Below are 20,788 nucleotides of genomic sequence, written 5' to 3' on the forward strand. Positions count from 1 at the left end.
TTTCTCACAAACACAACCCAATCCAAAGGACCTTTTTACCCACCACTCCCTCAATGCTTGTGAAATAAAGGTCTGTGCCAGCCCCAGACTTCTGAGTATGATTTCTGAAGTTTAGTTTACAACACAAAGGAAACAGTCCGTTTTGATTTGCTCCTTATTTTTGAGGGGAGAGAGACAGAAGAAACACACTGACCCCATCTTTTAACAGAGAAAGGAAATGATTTTAGAAAGCAAATTACCTGTAATCTTTATTTGAACAGGGAAGTAAACATGTACTCAACTAATTTTGATGCCATAACTGTGTCACTGCACAAGAATTCATACTTACACGTTAAAGTGCACCATTAATGGGTAAGTTCCATTTTTCACTCAAAAATACATTCAATAGCTTAGAGAAGAAGGAAAGAAAAATCCACAAAACAAGAGGTGTCAGAAAGAAGTTAAAAATAAGATTTATTTGCAAATAATTTTGACAATAAACTAGTATCTCTGAGCTGTGCATTTTGGGGACTACAAGTCTGTTCCTTTCTGTTCTGAGATTTCCATTTGCATGCATGGGATACTTCTAGAATTCAAAATTAACTTCGAAGAGTCCTTTTTTGCCTTGCTGTGATGAGTAATTCATTCCACAGGCACACTGTAGGAGAGTCAAAGTCTTTGTAATGAGAAGCTGTCACACGAAACACACAACGAAACCACCTTGGCTTGGAAAGAAAACTCACTTGGGAGCTGTTCCACATTTGTTTAACACAGTGTTAAGCACTTCAAGATTCCCACAAGTAGTACCTGGTGCTGTATTAAAAAAAAAACAAATAACCCAAAATGGGAAAAACCCCCATAAGCCTAAAACAAAAAAACAAGAAGAGCCCAAAACTCAATAAATATCAACATCTACCCCTAAACCTCCCAGGTATACTGAAACCTCATGTTTCTTTCTGATGTACAAATGCACAACACATCCAGTCATGACCCAAGTCATGATCCAGTCATGATTCCTCTCCTGGAAGCTGACGAGCTGTCTTATGTAAAAAAAAAAAAAACAAAACCGCAAGATTTAATAGTAAAAACTATATGAATGAGCTCAGGACAAAGGCAATACAAGCCTTAATGTCTGACTGTGTAAGGGCAACCTCTCAGTCATGGTTAGTGTCACAGCAGCAGAAAAAGAAGACAGCAGCATCTTCAGAACATTTCTTCAACTTATGCCTACCCTTCCTCTCTCTGCCCTTCATAAAAGCCTGGAAATTTTAATTCTGAAGTTTTAGTTTGAATCAGATTACATCAGAATTGTATTCTGAAACCCCTACATGATTAAGTTTTGAGCAGACTGCAATTAGTATACCTTGCATTAGGTCAAAGTTGAAAGGTAACAGAAGGAAATGAGGTAACTAAGAGGGAATTAAAGAATCTAACACACATCTATTTTCAATACAGTTCTAGAAAATATTCATTCTTATAACAAAGAGGAACTTTTTTTTCCTCTTCATGAAGCTCAAAATAATCCCAATATTTGACACTGGAAAAATAATTTTTCTCTTCTCCATACATATAACAATACAAGAAAAGATGTCCAGATGGCATTGTTACCAGTTCAAACCATTAATGAACACATTAGATGATCCAAATGCAAAACACATGGTTTGTTTATATATATTTATATAAATGCCAAAAAAAATCAAAAGTTAATAACTACTGGTGATAACCAGTTCACATAAGCATTTATGTAAAGTTGGAGATCATAGTAGTCTTAGAAACATTTTATTTGGGCTACTTTAGAAAGACTAAACCAATATTCAGCTGGCAGCTCTTCATCATCACTGCAGACACATCTCACCACAGGGGCGTCCCTGTACCTTCTGGGGAACCTAGGCCATTTTTATGAAACAAATAAACTTGGTCATTTCGCATCAACCATTACTGAAATGATCCTGTAAGCAAGGCCCAGAATCAACCAACTTCTTCAAGCTGAACACCCTAGTTAATGTCAGACTGCTTCCTGCACAAGGTCAAAACTAAAAAGGAATAAAGATTTCAGAACAAATCTGATGTTGATAAACACTGCCCTGTTCAATCCCAACTCAGCCATATTCAGAGAATAAGTTTGTGATGGGTAAATTGTAATTCCACTGTGTATGTTCTCCCATTACACAGCTCCAAGGATTCATTCTTCTAAGCCTGGTCTACCACGGTATTTGTGGTGCAGTCAAATGTAAATATTATTGAGGTTTACTGACATCTTATTTGGGCCAGGGTTAAGCTGCACATGCCAACATCCTGCATCAGCCTGTCCTGGTTTCACCTGGGAGAGAGCTGATTTTACTCCCAGTAGCTGGTACAGTGCTGTTTTGATTTAGAATCAGAATAATGTTGATAACACACTGGTGTTTTAATGTAAACACGGCTTAGCAGCAACCCAGTCAAGGCCTTTTCAGAGTCTCACCTCACCTTGTGGGGGTGCACAGAGCCAGGACTGCTGACCCCAAGTGACCAATGGGAGGTCCCACACAATATGGTGTCATGCTCAAAAGATCAGCTGGGGCAAAAGCTGGTCTGGAGTCACTGCCCAGAAACTGGCTGGGCATCAGTCATCAGGGGGTGGGCAATTGTGTTGTGCCTCACAAGTTTTATGTATTTTGTCATCATTACAGTTGTTTTCCTTTCTGTCCTATTAAACTGTCTTTATCTCAACATATCAATGTTACTTTCCCCCCCCGCCATCTTTCCTCCCCCATCCCATTTGGAAGGTGGGGGGGCAGTGGTGGGGTGCAAGTGAATGGCTGTGTGGCATTTAGATGCCTGCTGGGTTAAACCGTAACACAGCTCCTAGAACTCACGGGTTTAGCAGTATTTTCACAAGACATTTGCCACATCTCATTAAGATTCCAAAGTCTGGAAAATTTCTATCCTGAAAATCTACTATTTGCTGAGGAAGTATCATATTTACTGAGAATTTTAACTAGCTCTGAGCACACCACCTTTAATGGCAACACTTCAAAAAGACCCCATGCAGTCCTACAAGTTCTTTTCTCTTACACATTCAGGTCTGACACCTAGAAATGCTCAGAGTTTGTTTTAGGAGAAGTCCTGTACAGGTGATCCAGTTTTTAAATATCATTAAATGTTTTGGCAGAATAATGTTATATGAAATCTGTAATACATTTGCTTATGTTTATAATCCAATGATTACTTATAAGAAGTATTATTGCATTTTAAGCGTAAAAATATAAGAGGTTCTATAAAGAAAATTAAAATAGCATTAATCTAATATTGATAGTCATATAAAATTACTCACAATTATGTAAGTTTCCATATTTAATTACACATTTAAAAATAAGTTATAAAAATAATTAAGCTTCTTTAAAACCCCTAGGATATTTTCTTTTAGGAGTTTTTACTCATATCTACTGATTGTCTAACATCAGCCACAGCTTCTGGTACTCGAACAGTCATATCATTCATTGATTTCTTCAAGCAGATTTGGCAGCCTAAACGTGATCTGTGGGGAAACAGGACATTACTGTTAGTTCTAGCCCACCAACAATCTCACAGCATTTACCCCCTTACATCTCCAACACTCAGCCATGAACTAGGAACAGCCACTCTTGTGCAGGGCCTTAATCCAGCACAGAGTGAACCACGTGCATCAGCACAAGGATTTGTGGCAATATCCAGGATTTACAGCCAGAACAGAGCTCAGCACACTGGTAAGTCCCGCAGCTGAGTACTTCCTGCTCACTGAGAACATGCAGGATATGGGTGACCCTTCCCTTTTCAGTGGGTCACGAGTGAGTCAGTCCTCAGTGCAGGAGTGATGCTTGATCTCCCAAGGGACACCTGGCACCTCTGAAGAGATAAAGGCAATGAATCTGAATGAAAGCCTCAGAAAAAACAAAGCCTAGCCCCTCCATCCAGAGTTCAGTGTTCTCAAACTAAAAAACTGAAGATTGGGTGTAAGCCAAAAAAGTAAGAGTGAAGAGACAAAAAACATAGGAAGGTGAAGGATAACACACTCAAGGCACCAGAGATGTCATCCTTCATTTCTATACCTATCATTCAGCACAAGAAAACCAGATGTTGCACATAAGCAATTAAAACCAGAAGATTTAATACAACAACAAAACTCTGCAGACATCACAAGCTGCTTTTATTGCTGGGATAACTTTAATTCAATGTCCATGTCTCAGTATTTAAGCATAGATATCAGCAAGGATGGGCAATGTTCCATAGCACCAGTCCCTGGCAAGACACTAACTAGCTGACAGCCTGTTTCAAGAATGTGAAGTTCCCACTCCTTTATCCATCTCTCCATATGCATGTATCCATATGAATTTGCCTTTTAACTCCAAATGTCATTTCCTATTGCTCAAGAGCATAAAATCCTCTTGCATGTTTTCACAGGCAGGTGATATTACCACAGCACCGTAAACAACCCTTACTCCTCACTGTGTTTTCCTAAGTCTTTCACAAGGATGCTGACACTAATTAAAACCTAGCACAAATCACTTTTACATCATGCTGTTGATCACATACTCACATACTCTTACCAGGCAGCTTAATACTTCTTGTTAAAAGATTGGGGTAGGGTGGTTTAACCAATTACTTAGCCTTTACAGGCCTCCGCTCTTATGCTGTTGCACCTCAAAATTTAGTAAACAATTTCTAGACCTAAGTAAACTGCATGAACTGCAAGATCTTTCTTCATCTCAGTGACTTATATGAATAATGTAAGTAATTTTTAGGTTTTTAATTAGTATGAGTAATACTACTTTTATGGACACATTGGTTTGAAAGAAGATCACAGAATACACCAGGACATCCTGTGCAAAGAAACCTTCCAGTACACAGACAGCTCATAAAACCTCTAGAGATAACAATGCAAAAGAAACTTGACTTTTATGTTACCTTTTTCTATTTTATGTGCACCTTCTACATCACCCATTGGCTCGGCATGTAGACAAAGTTTCCTGTTGCTGATAGGTTAGAAACAAAAATATTTGCCTACTTTTGCAAGCGGTTTCTTATCTTATTTTTTGTTATTATTATTTTAACTTGCCAGGGTTTGCACTCCCCCATCTTACTACTTTCTACTGTTCTGTAGTTAATCAAAATTTCATTTTAACCTAATTAATCCTTCCTTTTAAAAAACATGAGCTTTCATGGCAGTTGCTGGCTGAAACTTTCCCAAATACAAAGTCACTGACAAGAATAAACTGCTATGCTTATAACTATGACAGAACTTAGACACTTGAAGAGAGAGCTCTGGTTTGCTACTGTTTTCCAATTCTTCGGTAAAATCTCCTTGCTTTTAACCTTTACGTAAAAGGCAGCCAAAGAAAAAAGGGTTTTTATTAGATCATATGCCTCCAGAGCTATTCGGGAATTATTCTGGCCCTGAGCCTAAAAGCTACTCTTTCTTATGGTAGATGGCAGGCTTAATAGGCCTATGGTTTTTTCTCAAAACTGAAAATGGGTTTTTGTGAGACAGGAAAAATGATAAAACAAAAAGCTACAATTTTCTCATAGCTTGACTTCTTTGCCTTTCCAACCTCACATAAATGTTCAAATTTGGCTGAAGTGAGAAAGTGTCATGTAGAAATGGTGAGTATTGGATTCCTTTTACTGATATAAGGAGACAGACAAGTTAATTCAGAGTACTTTGCAGAGAACACAAACTATGCTATACAGACCAGGTATAACGCCTCTGACATAACTGGAAAGATTATCAAAAACTTCAACAAGCAGTTCTGTTGATACATGAAGGAATGGGCTTATGAAACCTCCTAAGACACAGCTGCCTACTGTTTGTGTGAGCATATTCTGTGGTAAAGGCTACTTGTGCACCAGCTAGTACAACAGCCCACCAGGAACAGGTCTCTGATGAGGATTAACACCCTAACTACAGGATGTGTGATGGTGGGGGTGATGCAGAGCAGAGGCTTAGTTTAGAGTACCACTAGTCTAATCCTAATGCCTATCAGCAGTCAGAGCACACTTCAGGATCAGTTTCTCCCAAAAGGAAATCTGGTTTGTGTGCACAAGGAGCACTGTGATATGAGTCAAAACATAAGTATGTACACCGACATATCTCTACGCTGTTTGTCCTAGAGAAGGCTTGCAGGAAGGATCTTAGCAAACCTTGGTACATAAATACCAGAAAGGCTGGAGAAGGTGGAGTCTCCATCCTTGGATATATTCAAAAGCTCCCTGGACATGGTGCTGGGCATTGGATCTAGGTGGTCCTGCTTGAACAGTGGTTGGACCAGCTGACCTCAAGAGGTCCCCTCCAACCTCAAGCCTTCTGTGAGTCTGAAAAGAAGATCTGACCAAAACCTAAAACACTGACATAAACACATTCATAAAAGACATTAACTAGCTACAGACTAACAAGGGAAAGGAAACAGAAGGGAGGAGAAACAAGAATAAGAAAATCCACACACAGGACAGCAGTGGCAGAGCTTTCATGTGGAAGGAACTGGGTTTCCAGTTATACTTTAGTCCTAACATTTCTGCACCAGACCCCTCTGAAGATCAAGTACTGACATTTTTCAGCCACAAAAACAATACTGACATCTTCTTAATACTAATTCAGACAAACAACATGTAAACTTGGCATTCCCGTTTGTGTAACAGAATCCAGCTATTGATTAAAAGCTGATTAAGGTGCTCCAAGAATATTGGACTGCCCCATGTGCAAACCTTTCTTCCCATTCTCTGAAGAAGTAATGTAGGGAAGTGTTATGTTGCCTTACGTTTCTGTGAGGCCATAGGCCAGGTCCAGCATGTCCATTTCTTCATCAGTAATTGCATCTAGTTTCTCAAATACGTGGTCTTCAAATATTAAATGACAAGTTGAACAGGCTAGCGTTCCTTCACATGCACCTAAAGAAAAATAAATCAAGATAATAGAAAATCCAAGTTTCAAATTGCAGCTGAATTTCAGAAGAAATCCTCTGTGTGTTTGTTTCATACAAGAAGTCTCAGTTAATTAGCAAAAGTAATGTTCTGTATATTCCCACATTCATATACCTACTCTGCATTCAACTATTAATAGCATTTCTACAGTTACTATAGCACTAAGATTTACTTAAATGCTAAGTAATTAGCTAAAAAAATGCTATGTAATCAGTTAAAATATTTAACTAATTCCCTTCCCACCATTTAAAGAAAGAATAGCTTTCTACTATAAGAATGCAAAAGCAGACAATGCTGTCAATCAACACTACTTCATTTATTTCCAATGATGATCCTTCTTATCTCACTCTTTCCCAAGGTTTTGAGAAGGTTTTGTCTAGATGCCCAGCAGCAGACACCTGCTACACAAAAACAATTCCTTAGAAGTACAGGAAGGAGGGATTTTACACCTATTTCTTCTCACTCAATAGAACACTAATTGACAATAACAAAGGTAGTCAGGCTGGAGAGAGATGGCCTACATGGATTATGAGGTGTTCCAGTATAAGTCAAGGACCTAACAAGTTGCTGGAGCAGAGCAGCACAAGCACCAACTCCACCTACTGCTACAGCAATTAGGTCACCACAGCACAGTAAAAGTTTGAACCACAACAAATTTGTCACTGTACTGGGCTGTGTCTTGGGCTGGCACTAAGTCCTCCACAGTGTTGAAAAAGAAATATGCACCTTCAAGAAGAGTGGGGCAGCTAAATACTGTGGAGATCACAAACCTCAGGCTCTAATTTAAATTTATACAAGAGAATCAGATAACACATTAACCAATCTTCACTTATTTACTTATTTCTAGGGAGAGCAGAACCAAAACTACCGTGAACACATCACCTTTGTAATCACGGAAATACAAGAAGCATGGTTGTATGTATAACCACTGCTAGGAAAAGAAATGGTGGAACTCATCATTAGACCATGAGAACCACGCAGAAAGCACCATGCTGCTACAGAACCAAAAGTGTGTATTCCAGGTGAGCACGACACTGTAATACATTTGATTTTTGAATTATATCATGTCTTCAAATACATATGAGAAAGCAGAGCTTAATTAAAGTGCCAAACATAAAATTTGTCCTATCAGCAGCTTAAGGATCATTTATGTTGGGGAAGTGAGGGAAGGGTTGAGGGGGGAAGGAAAGAACACTGACCAATCTCTTTGAACAGTGGAAGGTCTTTCCACAGCCATAAAACTGGCAATAACAAATTGAGTGCAGCTGAACCATTCAACAGATCTGTAAGCCTTTATACAAAGATATTTCTATTATTGTTAATGCACATGGGATGCCCCCTAGTGATAGAAGTAAATAAGCAGAATTTAGATTTTACTTTTCCCTCATTACTTTTTTCTTAAACATGGAACATGCATTTTTACTATATTATTTCTGTCCTAGTGCAATGTTTCATTAGCAAGCACTTATTTAAATGGGACTAGCATATATTATAATTAAAGACTGTAACAGTATTCCAAATTTTCAGTTTGGCTTCCTTTTATTGACAGCCTTTCCCACTTTACCACAATGCTCTAACACAGCTGACATTGACAAGAGAACATTTACTGTAGAATACAAGCAGACCAGCCATAAGCCTAAATGAGTAACTTAATAAGTGATACATAAAGCTAGATGCAACACAAACTTTTGAGACAGTTTTTCTTCCCCAAATATAAAAAAATGTTTCAGATATTAAATATACGGTTTAAAATCTTATAAAAGATTTTATTACTAGCGGTAACATTTCTTCGCATTTAACTAAAATACACATCAAATTTCAAACTGTGCTACAATACTCTGCTGCTTTTTTTTCCCCACCAATTGCTTCACATCATGCATTCAGTTCTGAAAAATGTACTACCACTTTCTGCTTTAGTTCTATTAATTTTTCAGCTCGTGTTCATATAAATACCTTCCCAAGGTATTTAATTGCAACTACCTAACACTTTTGAGCAATGTGGTCTAGCGGTTTGAGCAATGAAGGCTGGTGGAAGATGCCCATGGCAGGGGGGTTTGGAACTGAACGATCTTCACGGTCCCTTCCAACCCAAACCATCCTATGAGTCCAACTATGAAAAGTACAGAGGTTTGAAGAAATAGGGAGAAGTTGTAACTTCCTCCTGTTCTGATTTTAAACAGAACTCGTACCAAGTCAGAATTTCACAAGGTCTCATTTACCCCAGTTCTTTAATAAGAATTAAACTCCTTGCTCTTCCCTGCTAACTGACACTGATTTGGTTGCTTCTTTCACTCCAAACTCCTCTGCTATAGTTGTGGTGATGCTACAAATAGCCTGATAATAAACTGAGACAGTCTGGCACTACAGAAGTAAGCAGGCACTGTTAGAAATGCACCAGCTCTGTGTTGCCTCCAGAACAGAACTTTTCAGCTCAGAGAGGTCTGCAGGTGGCATGTTTCAGACTCCACTTTAACAGCACTCTGTGCATATTCCCCTCTATAATACTCAAGCCCAGACCACCCCAAGTATTTTTTAAAACTTGAAGCAAAATATTCCACGCACCAGCCAGAGGAAAAAAAGGGGAGAAAACCTAAGTGAAGTTCAGCTAGGTTTTACATATAAAATATTTACAGTTGGACTCAATGATCTTGAGTCCAACTGACACTATAAATGACACTATAAATATTTATGCATAAAGAGAAATAATTTCTAGACACTGAAGGAAATATTCAATGAATCTACTTACCAAAACCGTCTATGTCTAGATTATTGTCAACAACAACATCCAGTAGTGAATCCCCAGGTTTTCCCTTGGCTGTTAGTTTGTCACCATCACGGTTTATGAAATGAACAGTTATTTTATCTTCTGAGCTGAAAAATAAAATTATATAATACCATTAAAGAATGCTAGAATTTTTTAGCACTTTAGAATTGATTGAATACTAGTAAAGTAAGAGTTGATACTACTACTATCAATTCCAAGAAAAGAGAAATCTAACTTATTGGCTTTTAAAAGCTTTAACGTGTACAGGCTTTTACTGTTGTACATTGAACAAAGACCATGAAAAATAAGGAAAAAACCAAACCTCGGTGTTTGTTTTGTCACTACAAGCTATATGGGATCCAGATGTTTTGCCTTTCACCAAGACAGTTTATTTTAGGCACAATATTTGTATTTTTAGCAAATAAATAAGCTCATTGTAAATGTTTCTCTCATCACCTTTCTGTGAACTCTTGCTTTGGATTTATGAATTTTCTGTCATTCTCATAATTATCATTTAAGATAAATTCTAAATTTTCCCATTTCTGTTTAGAGTTTCAGGTATTTCACTTTATTAGTTCCAAAATTTAATTCTTCTCTCTTCTCACATATGGAAATAGTCCAATAACCTTCTGCTGTTTTTAGGCACAGACTCTCCGAGTCTGTAAATATTAATTCTAATATTAATATTTACAAATATTAATATTAGAATTAATTCTTGTAAATATTAATTCTAGTGAAGTACAAGGTTTGTACTTCACTAGAAGTAAATAAATATTAATTCTAGTGAAGTACAAGGTTTTTACACTGTAAAATATTGTAAATATTAATTCTAGTGAAGTACAAGGTTTTTACACTGGTTTCAAGAAAAGAAGGTTTTGCAATTTTTTGCCTTTTCTTTCCAGACAACTGTTTAATTAAGAAAAAATTAACTTGCACTCTGCACAAAAATATCTTAAGATTAATGCTTTTAACATTAAAAAAATTATTTTCTGCATTCCACATTACTTTACTTCACACACAAATTAAAGGAAAGCTTTAAATATACTAATAACAAACAGTATGTTCCATTTTAAACAGATTATTTTCTTTCCTACAGTAAGTGAGCAAAACAAAAACTTATTGGATAGACAGTGAAGAAATCTACCAAGAGATGACAGATAAAAATAGAACAACTAAAAAGCCAATTAAAAATTTTATGCCTCCATGTGAAATCCCTGTTTAAGAACCACATGTTTCATATTACCCATACTCTTAACTGTGGGCCTTGAGTGATTTATGTCATAAGACAAGTCAAAAATCAAGTCATGCCCTGGAAAAGTCTAACCTGTACATCTGAATATTAAAGAAAAAATTTGAAAGTGGCCATGCTGAAAAATCAATATATTGAACAAAATATTTTTCTATCTGTCTGTAAAAGAATGTGTTTTTAGCAATCTGAGTCCTGGCTTGTTATGAAACAACAACAAATGTTTGTTGCTATAGACTTCATACTCTTGCCACAACTCAAGTTCCATTGGCATCAGTGTGCTCTGTGAATATTTATTATGATGTTGTGTTCAGTTCTTCTCCTATCAACCCTCAGTCCACTCTCCAGAAGGCAGCCACAAGCCACCACTAACTATAAATTCATTCCAAAACTATAATTGATAATGAAGGGTTGACCTTGCTGACTTGCAGAATGAACTTAAAGCATGTACTATAAAAACATTCAGAAATTTTAAAGATGCATCTTTACAAAATAGGATTCCCACTGCACAGTCACCTGTGATATCCAAGGACCATCAGCAAACCATTCTGTGGGGGTTTAAGAAAGCACTCTGCTTTTCATTTTGTTCCTCGGCTATGTTAACACCTCCCACAGCAGAACCAAGGAAACAAGCACCCACTTAGGTAAACTAGTACAGAATTCACCACCTCCTTGGGAGTTTAAGACAGATGGGTTTAGACTGCATCTGGAAAGGTACAGATTCACATTCTGAGAGCCTAAGCTAATGTCTGACAGTGTAATTTTAAACTGCCTCAAAAAGCCCTTCCAGAGCTCAAAGTACACTCTCCCTTGCTGAAATATTTCTGTCAACACGACAAAAACAATGCTGACAAGAGACACAATGCAATATGTACTTGCATTTCTGGGTATGCTCTGCCAAGGTATAGACATGGCAAGTACTAAATATTTATTCCAACATCCTAAACATATGCTTTATTGTAGGATTAGGCACTCGCAAGTACCATGGACCAAACAGTAAGATGTCTGGGCATCCATTAGATCCCTGCAACTTTCGTAAATGACAAGTGAACTGCCTCCCAGTTTGCAAAACACACTTGAAACTGTCTTCGCCTGTGGTTACACTTGAATCTGATAGAACCACAGTGCCAGAGAGGAACAGTCCCGCCCCCACTCCTTTGTTCCTCTCCAGCGCTCACAATGTCCTGCAGTAACCTCTGTTTGGGAATGCACTGGCTGAAATCCAAGGTCAATAACCCCACAGATGTCAGAACCAGCAGAGTCAGACCTGACTCTCCGATGAAATTTACACCAGTTTAAAATGGCTCTGTTACTGCAACTTCATGCTGCAATGACAGAATCTGGGTCTCATGATCAGATTAAGAATCATGCAACAATCTCTTTTCAGTATAAAAATGTGCGTTTGGGTGATCCCCACTCCAAATCACCCTGCCATCATCCTTACACCAGTATTACCACAAGCCAACTCCTTTTGCTAATGTGGATGAAAATCAACCACAAAAACAAAGTAGACTCAACTGGACCAGAAAGGAAAACTGACGAAAGTGCCACTGCCCACAACAAAAACAAGGAAGCAGCAATGGGATCCCTTTGTCGATAAGGGCAACCTGATATTTGCTTCAGCCAGCTGGGGACCTGCACTGTGGCTGTGCGTGCCTCGTGGTGTGGCATGCAGCAAGGGGACAGACAGAAGGATCACCACCAGGTCACTGACTTTTGGTAAAAACTGACACAGTCATTAATCTTTCGACAGGACCTAATCCACCCTGATTTACAATCGAAACTAAAACTTATTTATTTGCGTAAAGTTAGGTATAGCCTTCTTAAGTCTTTCAGTAGATCTGGGTTTTTGCTATTGCCACCTTCTATCACTCTTCTCTTAGCCAAAATATTTATCAGCATCTCTGGTGCTTTACTTGGTGAAAATACTTTCAGAAGTGTGTGTATGCAATAATCAGACTAGTCAGACATTCAAAACACACACTGAGCCAATCTTCTCAATGACTGGGGGATACCATTAAAAATATAAAAATCTCACCCATATGAAACAATATTTAGGCTTCATAAATCTCCAATAACATGGGGTTTGTCCACTCAGACGTAGTTGTTTATCTTTATGCAAACAATCCAAATGCCAACATGCTGCAAACCAGTCACAGGCAATTAACATGAAACACGAGCCAGGTCCGTGCAAGAATGAACAGCCTCAGGATTATCAGGAAAAGCACAATTTATTCCATGTTATCCGCATGAAGCACAAATCTCCCAATCCATGCTCAGATAAACGTTTTTCACCAGATCTAAAATACAGTTAATTTCTTCACATGGTTGCCACAGTCCTATCAACATTTTCTATCAAGCTTCACAGCGTTCCCCTAAATCAGGCATACTTCAAAGGCACAGAGGAGCACCAGAGAGCTGTAAATGGTGTTTTTTGTTCCTCTCATGCAAATAGTAGTAAATACTGCAAAAGTCTCAAGAACTACTTCTTCCCCCTTAAAAGAATTACCCTTTTGAATCTTCAGCTATTAATTCCAAGTTAAGAATCACCTCTTACATTCCTCCAAACAAAACATAATTTTAATCTGGTATTGCACATGGTAAGACCAGCTCTGTTAGTCTCAGATCTTTTAATAAACAGCAAATCCAACAGCCCTAATTGCCTGAGGAGTTCCATTAATTAAACAATTATACAGACCTCAATCAACAGAAGTTGTAAATCTGAACTAATCTTTAAAGCATGCAATTATTATGCTGTGCACGAAAAACATTGCACAGATAGCGAGATTGGTATAAAAGAATTCTGAAATAACTACTGTTCACCATGAAATTGAAAGGAAGAATAAGGAATTAAAAAGGAGCAAGAGAAAGGAGGAAATGGAAATGAAAACATAATGCCTGATGCACCACTGAAACCCTTGGAAACCTCTGCTCACAGGAACCACCTCAGGGAATGTTTTGTATAGTGACGTCTTCATCCTCTAGACACAAACACAGCTAATTTTACACACACAAACAATGATGTATGTTTTTACTGAACTAACACTGGCAGATTATATAAGATCAGGAACTGGATTTCAAATATTTTGCCCAGAGAAAGTAACTTAAGCATAAATGGAGAAAACAATAATATACAAGAACTTTCCTTTTCTCCCAACTCGCTCAGCCAGGTTATGACACTGAGTATATAAACAATATTGGAAACACTTGTTTGCATAAGCTTTTTTGCTGGTGTGCTTGCTAAATGAATGTAAATAAATTCCATTCTGTATTCAGCCTGTTTGTGAAAGACACGAGGGGATTACAGGCCTTACATTACTATTAGGTAAGGAAATGCTTTCCCTTCATAGGATTCTTTTTTCAATTATTTTAATAACTTTTAAAAAGACTCGTCAACACGTCACAACTTTAATTTTTGTAATTAAAAACTGCAAATTAAGGATCTCAAAAATCAACTGGTCACCAGCAAGATCCCTCAGAGAATAGATCTGACTAGCAACTTACTCATCTCATATGGTAGTCCTAGGCTAGCAAAGTCTCCCTCCATATTAAAAGTATCTGCTGGAACAAAGGCAGAGATCACCTACAAAAGAGTTCAGAAGCAAACTACTGAGACAGCTCTGATGTCGAGGACACTATCTCAATCTTCTGGAAACAGGCCAGGCTACACCCCTGATGCTGGGCTGCTGATTGTGAGTCCTGTTCCAAGTCTAGGAAACTTCTCTGGCAACCAAGCACATCAGGCTTTTAAAACTTCTGCTTTTTAAATACTGAAAGTTAGCTGTACACTTGACCAATCTTCGAATACATAAACAACAAGCCAGAGGGCAGAGCATAAACAATCTGTGACTGCCTGTAATAAGCATCAAAATTACAGCTATGGACTGTGTAATATTCTGAAATGCATTCTGAAATACCTACTCATACATACTGGTGAGGAGAGGAGGAGCTCTGCACATTTAGACTGGACCACAGAATCAATCAGGTTGGAAAAGATTTCTGAGATCATCAAGTCCAAGCTATTACGGACATGACCATGTCACCTAAATCATGGCACTATGTGTCACACACTGTCCTTCCATGAAGAAAGATGCAAAAGTGCTCTTCAGTACAGAAAAACTATACCAAAGGCAGAAGACATTTGAAGTATTAGGCTCTCTCTGATATGTGCTGTACTTCTACCACAAGTCCAAGCAGACTTTCACGGGGAAAAAGAACCCACAGAAACCAAACAAAACCAAACAACAGAAAAAAAAGAAAAACGAGTGCAAATTTAATAAGGTCATAATCTCTTAGAAAGCCAGGCTAAGCCCCGGGAACGCTGGTTTAGCGTTCCATAACGTCACAAGCCATGCCAACGGGGCTCCGGGTCACAGCGACCCTGAGTCTCAGCCGCGCCGGGGGCCGCTGCGGGGCCTGGCCCGAGCCAACCCGCAGCGCAGGCAGAGCCCTCCGGGGCACAGCGCGGTGGGGCGGCCGCCCAGAGCGCTTCGGTGCCACCGCCAAGCACCGGTGAGGGGCGCAGGGGGCCAGGACCGTCAGGGCACGGCGGGAAGGTCATCCCGCTCCAGCCCGGCTCGGGCGGCCCGTGCCACAGGCAGCCGCTGGCCCCGGCTGCCCGCAGCGCCGAGACCCGGCCGGGCCCGGCTCCTCAGGGCAGCCGCCCCGGGGAGCCCGCCCGGCGCCTCACGGCCGTGACCCCCTTACCTGAGCACCGCCCGGGCAGACAGGCTGAACGGCCGCGCTGCCCTCCCGGCAGCGGCAGCGCCGCTGCAGCCCGGCCTCGGCCCGGCTGCCGGCGAGGTGGAAGAGAAGAGCCAGCGGCGGGAGGAAGCGGCGGCAGCCCGGAAGAGCCGCGCCGGCCCCGGGGCGGCCATGGCGGCGGGACGGGAGCGCTGAGCTCGGCGGCGGGACGGGAGCGCTGAGCTCGGCGATGGCGGGGCGGGGGCAAAGTCCCGCCGCTTACGCCTGCAGCGCGCGCGGCGGCGATTCTCGCAGCCGTTTACGCAGCGCGCGACCCGCCCCCGCCGGCGTGACCGCGGGGTTACGCAAAGTGCGCGGCAGCGCGCGGAGGGGCGGGGCCTGAGCGAGGGCCCGCCCCCGGTGCCCTCAGGTTGGCCTCAGGTGGCCTCAGGTGGCCTCAGGTGCCCTCGTGCTGTCCCGCTGCAGATCCCAGCGCTGGCTCTTCCCTTCCCGGGAGAGCGGAGTCGTGGAGCCCAACGCGTGCTGACCCTCTGCCCGGCTGGGTCCGCGAGGGATTTCTTGTCACAGCAAGGACTCGGAGCTGACACGAGCTGGAGTCACCCAGAGGGTTGTCGCTACTTCCCAAATGCTCCTTTGGGAGGCCTGGCCCGTGGGGGAGTGGGCTCCAGCTCCATGCTGGGCAAGTGGTCGATGCTATTTGGAACTCCCTTGAAACAGCTTATAATAATGTGGAACTCCCGGGGAAATTGAGCTGGCAGCTGGGAGTTTGAGCCGGCTGCTTCTGCTGTCCAGGCAGGACTATGGAGAAATTCCCAGTTCCTCATGTTTCTTACAACAGGGGATCCAACCTCTTAAACACAGGCATCAGCAAATGGACAGCAGTGCTGCTGTCAGAGGGTCTAGCAGGGGGTGAACATTCATGGTGCATGGCTCAAGTACCAATATGTGCCAGAGGAAATTTTGAAACTTCCTGAGCAATCACAAACTGCACATGCAGGCACAACTTATCTCTGGTAGTTTTGATCAGATGGTTGTGTAGATACCCTTCATTCTACCACACCCTGACTGGAGCGTTCTGAGTGAATAAGGAAGAAATATACCAATTACTTTGAAACAGTTCTTTCAAATGGGAATGGAAATGAACGGAGCAAAAGAGGAAGGAATTATACCTCTGATACACTTGAGGTTGCAAAGATTAGTCTTGATGCCTTATAATTTTGTTGTATCAGAATAAGATTGAAGAGGGAGATAATATACTATATAACTTCTGTATTTTCTTTAAGAAGAGTAGGTTCTGGTGGAAATGTCCTGCTGGAATTTTCAAGACCCTCCAAACTGTCTGTCCATAAACCAAATGATCCACAAACCATACAGATCTCATTTTCATTGGGTTTCCCTCTTTTGTACCACAAAAGAATGTGAATAATGCAGTTTATTTCAATGCTGTCACTATAGCATGGGGTTATACAAGCATAATCTTAAGCCAGTATGCAGGTAAAGACATACGGTTCCAGCTGAACTACTAATATTGTAATGCCAAAAGAGCACATCACATAATCTAGCTTGACTTCAACCAGATGGCTGCTCATTGTAAATTAAGGGTTAATGCAGGAAATAAGCCTGAAAGGGACCCTCTGTTCATTCTAATGTAAACCTTTGCTGTCACATTCAACTCAAGCAACTAAATAAAGAAGTATTTATCCATTTCATAAAGTTTTCTTTCTCATATTAATTGCACTGAAAAACAGTCCCAAAATTTCATTCCTTGCAAGTGGAGAAAGTTTAATTATTTATCAATTTTTGAATAATTTATTCATTTAATTCTGAGTATAGAAATATTTATGTTCATTTTCCCCAGGCAGGGCTGCTCATGAATTAAAACACTTTCTGTTCTTTGTGACGTTCACCCCATCATTTGTTGTACTCCAGCCCCTTTTTTTAGCCACTGTTTTTACTAGTCTCCTTCCATAATTCAGGAGACTCTCACTGTTTTCCTGGTTATCCCACTGGGCCATTTGTGCATATGTTGGTTTGAATTCCCCATTGTTAAACACAGGTGACTATTTAGTACATTCACTTCAGGTCTCATAGGGCGTCCCTAATAGATAATGAGTCTGAGTGTCTCTGATAGTATGACCCTGATACATCCCAGGATTGTGTTTGATCTTTTTTTTCATGTACAAATTAAATTAGTAGCCTCAAATCAGTGGGCTTTAAATCCGTGTGATTAGTTAATAATCCAGATGTCCTTCCCTGCTTCTCATTAGCATCAAGAGTCCTTGGCTTGCCCAAACTGAACAGAGTAAGGTCTTTGAACTTTGCTTTGGTCTACTTTCATGTGGGGTTTTCACTCATGTTCCATTTTAACAAAAAAGGCCAATTCCATGAACCTGCTTCCCTTGTGCTGGGTATGTGCCACAGCTCTGTTCCAGCCCTCTGACTGCCGTGGCCCCGAGCACGTTACCCCTTTGTAGAAGTTGTCAGAGTCCAAGGTCAGTTGCTCCACTGATAAGAGCAGCTGTGATAAAAGCCAGCAGCAGGGCCTGTCTGTCCCTCGGGAGCCACTTTTAACCTGTGGCTTTGCGCCAGCCCTCACCTGTGCCACAGGGCAGCTGTGCAGCAGCTCTGTTCACACCAACTCGCATCTCCACGGGTCTGGCCCTCATCCACACTTGCTCACTTGGCATCCTGGCTTGGCCTCGGACCTGCCTTGCCCCTGCAGCCCTGCTGGGTGACCATATGGGCTGTGTCTCACCCTGACCATGTCTCTCCACCTAATCTTGGCCCTAGGTTGCTGCTCTACGTCCTGGCTCCTTGTTGATGAAGTGTCTGCTTTCACCTGCCTTGGGATTGTGCTTAGTTGCTGGCACACTTTCTGTTACAAAGCAGCCAAATCTTGCTGCTCCCTGAAATCCACCACCCCTAAACACAGAGCCCCTCTAATTTCCTCGTGATTTCTATATAATGAACAATTTTGGGTGGGCAAGCCTGAAGAAAATGGTGGAGCAATTTTGGTCAGTACTCAATGAAATAAGAGTAGCAGAGTGAAATAAAAGAGGAAAATTACAAACCGTGTGTACCTATTGTGTCTCTGAATCTCAGTTGTGTGCAAGTTTCTTTTCCTTGTCTCTGTGGGATATTAATTCTAATGGTAAACACTTTTCAAGAGGCACTTCATCATTTCTTGTAATTTTTTTGCTTTTGTATAGGTTCTTGCACATTGGGGAACTGTTTATTTTTTTGTAATTATGTCCTCCAAGTCTTTACTATTTCTAAGATTATATTTATAGGAGGCCAACAAACCACTAGATGGCAAACAGTTTCAGGAAGAGAATTAATGCATGGGTATTCATACAACCTTCTGTCCTCAGTTTCATCATTCCTTTTCTTGTCCAGCTTTGTGAGTTGGACCTGGGAAATCTGGGTTGAAGATGACATGGTCCTTCTTCTCCCTGCCTGTCCCTCTCTTTTGCTGTTGTAGAATTCATGAGTCAGGTGTGTGGTGGATTCATACAGGTGATTTTTGCAGAGACTAACAAGAAAAAAAAAAACAACAAAAAAACAAAAAGCAAAAGGAAAAAACAATCAGTTTCCAGGCATTTCACTTCCATCAACCAGCCTGCAGACCCACTGAACAAGATGTATCCTGGGAGAAAAGCAGTCCCACCTTGGGTAGTTTTATGCTGCTAAGCAAAGGTACCATATATTCTTTTCTTTTTTTTTTTTGGACATAGAATTCCAAGATTCAGGATGATGCAAACATTAAATATTTGTATCATTATCAGCAGATAATTTGCATAAATTACTACAGAGGGTCTCTCTGAGTCCTGTTTTTTTATCTAAAATAAACAGGGCATGAATGCATATTTACAAAATAGAAATCCAACTTTATTTTTTTTAAGAGATATTGAAAATAAAAAATAATCCACCAAGTAATCAGACTTCTATATACCATTAGCTTTTCTGGTCACTATCAAGTCCTCTGTGAACCTGTGTTTTAACCAGGATTTTCTTGGAAGTAAAATTGTGTCAAATTATGCCTTTCAGTTAAAACATTCAGAGTGATCCAGAGAAAGGAAAGAATCTATCCAGCCATAAACCCGTGGAGTTTCCATTTGTAGCTGAGTGAGTGGGACACAGGCTCTGTTACCCTCAGTCCAGGAGCACAGGACTTAAGATCAGTGAGGTCTGAAGTAACCCATGCTTGAGAAAAGGCAGGAATGTGAAGGAGAGGTCATCAACCAATGCAAGATTAATGGACAGGCAAAATGCTTACAGGGTGGTTGTTTGTATTTTGAGGATTATTGTGGCTTGTAAGCCTTTCTCTAAAAGGCAGGTAATCCAAGGATCATGAAAGTGTCTGGAGCTGCCAGGTGATTCTGGAGCTAAAGAGAGATCTGGGAATTTTGGCACTTTGTTGTTGAGGATCTAGTAACTGTGGTGCAGGAGGGCGGGAGCATGTTCTGTTTGCAATTGCTTTATCTTTGCTGGTTTCTCTATAGCACCTGAAATACAGCTGGAAGCAGATAGAAATGTTTGGAGTTTTGTCACTCAAAGAGGTGGCACTCCAGGAATAAGCCAGAGAGCTTGGTGTTTGTTATCCACTCAGAGGGGAAAGCCGAGGAGGTGTGTCAGTCTTATGACAGGAAGGTGAATTACTGCCAAGAAATTCTGCTAAACTGTAAATAATCCATTGCTTCAAAGCCATGGTTCTGTCATACATAATAGACTGTGAAATCTGTGTGAGAATTTGCATTTCTGACTTTAAAATTAGTTGCCTGAAAGTCTTGATACTCTTTAATAGAAAGATGTGTGAGTTTTTCCACAGGAAAACTTTTCATACTCTTTTGAATTTCTGAAATTCTTCAATTTCATGTTATGAACAACATTTAATAGCAACAGTTCCTTCCTATGATAAGCTGAAAAAGTACAGGGACAGTGTAATGTGAAATTTTCAAAACAAACCAGAATTTGTCAGCACTGAGTTAGAGCCACATTTCCATTGTGATTATTTGTCTCCATCAATAGGGGACCTTGAAGTGTATTCAAAATGCAACCATACAATGTCATGGATGGGAAAACCACTATGAAATACAAGAACACCATGTCCAGCTCATGTCTGAAATCCTTTACCTGCATGCTGTTGATAGATGGGAAGGTAT

The 20,788-nt window shown here is 40.4% G+C and overlaps 1 protein-coding gene across 2 annotated transcripts; it reads right to left on the minus strand.

Annotated features, from left to right (window-relative positions):
- Positions 1-429: 429 nt before the first annotated feature.
- FDX1 (ferredoxin 1) lies at positions 430-15,930 on the minus strand. 2 transcript variants are annotated; one of them, XM_041487193.1, is made up of 4 exons: positions 15,630-15,930; positions 9,659-9,783; positions 6,750-6,879; positions 430-792 (listed from the first exon to the last, which is right to left on the minus strand). In XM_041487193.1, exons 1-4 carry the CDS (start codon positions 15,797-15,799, stop codon positions 765-767), a joined length of 453 nt encoding a protein of 150 aa, XP_041343127.1. In that variant the 5' UTR covers positions 15,800-15,930; the 3' UTR covers positions 430-764. The 2 variants fall into 2 exon arrangements, with proteins under 2 accessions (XP_041343127.1, XP_041343128.1); XM_041487194.1 differs by having other exon boundaries at positions 430-3,496.
- Between the last annotated feature and the right edge of the window lie 4,858 nt (positions 15,931-20,788).

Source organism: Pyrgilauda ruficollis, unplaced genomic scaffold (assembly GCF_017590135.1).
Source record: "Pyrgilauda ruficollis isolate IOZ18807 unplaced genomic scaffold, ASM1759013v1 scaffold8, whole genome shotgun sequence".
Classification (NCBI taxonomy): Eukaryota; Metazoa; Chordata; class Aves; order Passeriformes; family Passeridae; genus Pyrgilauda; species Pyrgilauda ruficollis.

Excerpts from the sequence above, each read along its gene's own strand:
- FDX1 (XM_041487194.1), bottom strand. The coding sequence starts at position 15,799 with ATGGCCGCCCCGGGGCCGGCGCGGCTCTTCCGGGCTGCCGCCGCTTCC. Across the intron at positions 9,784-15,629 it reads TCTGCCCGGGCGGTGCTCAG|CTCAGAAGATAAAATAACTG; the intron begins GTAAGGGGGTCA and ends TTTATTTTTCAG. Across the intron at positions 3,497-6,749 it reads GCCTATGGCCTCACAGAAAC|ATCACGTTTAGGCTGCCAAA; the intron begins GTAAGGCAACAT and ends GTTTCCCCACAG.